This window comes from Cyprinus carpio, chromosome B7 (assembly GCF_018340385.1).
Source record: "Cyprinus carpio isolate SPL01 chromosome B7, ASM1834038v1, whole genome shotgun sequence".
Classification (NCBI taxonomy): domain Eukaryota; kingdom Metazoa; phylum Chordata; class Actinopteri; order Cypriniformes; family Cyprinidae; genus Cyprinus; species Cyprinus carpio.
The window spans coordinates 46,513,368-46,515,820 of NC_056603.1; the positions used below are offsets into that span (position 1 = coordinate 46,513,368).

The 2,453-nt window shown below is 35.6% G+C and overlaps 1 protein-coding gene across 2 annotated transcripts; it reads right to left on the minus strand.

The window, feature by feature from the left end:
* Window positions 1-449: 449 nt before the first annotated feature.
* Window positions 450-1,965, minus strand: LOC109083981 (histone H2A deubiquitinase MYSM1-like). 2 transcript variants are annotated; one of them, XM_042726884.1, is made up of 4 exons: window positions 1,547-1,965; window positions 981-1,053; window positions 786-856; window positions 450-665 (listed from the first exon to the last, which is right to left on the minus strand). In XM_042726884.1, exons 1-4 carry the CDS (start codon window positions 1,561-1,563, stop codon window positions 596-598), a joined length of 231 nt encoding a protein of 76 aa, XP_042582818.1. In that variant the 5' UTR covers window positions 1,564-1,965; the 3' UTR covers window positions 450-595. The 2 variants fall into 2 exon arrangements, with proteins under 2 accessions (XP_042582818.1, XP_042582817.1); XM_042726883.1 differs by having other exon boundaries at window positions 463-665; window positions 1,754-1,939.
* Window positions 1,966-2,453: the final 488 nt, after the last annotated feature.

The window sequence follows — 2,453 nt, forward strand, 5'->3', positions numbered from 1 at the left end:
CTTAACACAGACTCACGCCGCTGTGCTTTAAGTGCTACTAGAGTCGCTTTATCCGCTTGTCAAGTGCTGAAATGTCACCTTATAGAATAGCTCGTAATTGTAGGGCTATACACTCGCTTATTGAATGTTAACCTAATGCTGCATTCCAATCAGCTCGACATAATATAATATACTATAATATAATATAATATAATATAATATAATATAAGTAGTATATTTGCAGAGACTTTATTTCCAGGCCCAAGATGGCTGCACACATCAGTAAGTCATTGATAGTTTATTTATTATTTATTTTAAGTTTATCCTATTTTTCCAGTCTTTGAAGCATGTTGCTATTTGATCAAAAATAAAGCAAAACAGACATATTAGGAAATATTAGAATTTAAAATGATAGTTTTCTACTGTAATTTATTCCTGTGACTGAATTTTCAGCATTTATTACAAATCGAAAGCTTTTGTAACAATGTCTTTACTGTCATTTTTGTGTGTTCTTTCTGGATTATTAGTATTTAAAAACTCTTACACACCTCAAACTGTTGACCGGTTGTGTAGGCGTTTACATATTCATGAACATAAATGGATAAAAGAAGGAAGCTCACTTTTTGACTTTAGTCTTCTCATTGGTCCATGCCACCTTTGGTGCTTTCTTACTGGCAAAATAATACCTTTCTTTATTAAGAAAAACAACCACATTCTCTTAATAAATGACCACATTATGGGATGTGAAAACCGAACATAAACCAAATAAAAATGAATCAGTGTGTTGTGAGAAGCGTGAAGGATACTGTTCCTCCAGCAGCATGCTCTCAATGGCCTGTCTGTTCTCATCGCTGATGGAGCTGTCCAGCGTCCACGGCTGAACACACACACAACAACAACAACAACACATCACATCCATTTTCAGAGTCTCTGTACATATAGTGTTAAAAAGGTGTTCATTTTGGGATGAGCCGGCCCTTTAAAATCCATATTACTGTTACCAGTATACTGCTGTTAGTCTTCCAAGCAGACTGTAAGTACTGATCCTGGAGAATCTCAGCGCTGCTCAGGTCGCTGTTAGGAGAGCATACAAATAATAAAAGATGTTAATTCTGAAAGAATGTGTTTACAGTAACTCATTTACACAATTAGACTGTAGAGTACGAGATTACAGAGGACTTAAAAGTGCATTTTTGTTAAATCTATTTTATTGATTCTTCTATACAAAAAATGTGCGTTATATAAATTGTCCTTTTATGTGTGGGACTGATGTTCTAGGATGCACTTCTGATAATGTGACGTGTATTTACATTTGTAATTCCTTGTTTTCATTGTAAGTAAATTAACGTAAATGCGATGTGCTTGGGTTTACAAACTGAGGGATAGGTTTGCATTATTTTCTTTAATAATCGTCAGTCAATTTTTTATTTTTATTGCACTGAAGCAGGGGTTGTAAAGTACATTGATGTGAGCTATGTGCCATTACAGTTATTGCTGAACAGGTCATGCCATAATATTTTGGTGCTGAATATAATGAGTCGATAGTGTGTAATCGATAGCACGTAACTGAAGCTCCAGTTGCATTAAACTCGTTTCCTAGTTGATGTTAAAATAGTGTAACTGCGTTCATATAACTAGAGAAGTTCATATTAATCCTGTCAGTCGTTTTTCCATCGCTCCGGTCACATTTCTGCTCATCCATGAATTCAGATGTATCAAAGCACAAGTCCATAACATTCCTCAAACAGCGGGGAATGAGTGAACGATCTCCTACCCGACTCTTTCATCACATTCATCTCCCTCGATATCAACAACATCCAACTCGTCTGCCATGTTTGCTGCGGATGTGAGTGTCAGAGATAGCGAGCGAGAGGAGTGTGTTTGTCACAGCGCTACTCACTGGTAGGATGACGCTACTGCTGCGTGTTTCACTAAATTCTAGACTAAAATACTGTACAGTATACTGCTGTGAGATCACAATATAAGGCACAAACTGATGTGTAATTTTCATCTCTAATTTAATGCACAAAAAAAGAGTGAGCACTGTTGCTGTGTGAGATCACAATATAAGGCACAAACTGATGTGTAATTTTCATCTCTAATTTAATGCACAAAAAAAGTGAGCACTGTGTATTTGTACTTGAAAATAAGCACCAATTTATAAATTATATTAGGAGGATTAGTCTAGTAAGTGCACATGGTCATAAATGCTTCCACCCCTGCGGTCATGGCATGAAAATACTACTAGAATTATAATTTGAAGAATACTTTATATTTAATTTTTTATATTAACAGACTTTCTACTAATGCAGCACAGGCAATGATAACCATCAGTGTTCTCCGAGTGGTTTATATGTGTGCAGCACAGTTTAGCATTATGTGATTGATTTGTAACAAAACAAAACATAATGCCTTTGCTTCACCTTAAATATATGTGTGCAGCACAGTTTAGCATTATGTGATTGATTTGTAAC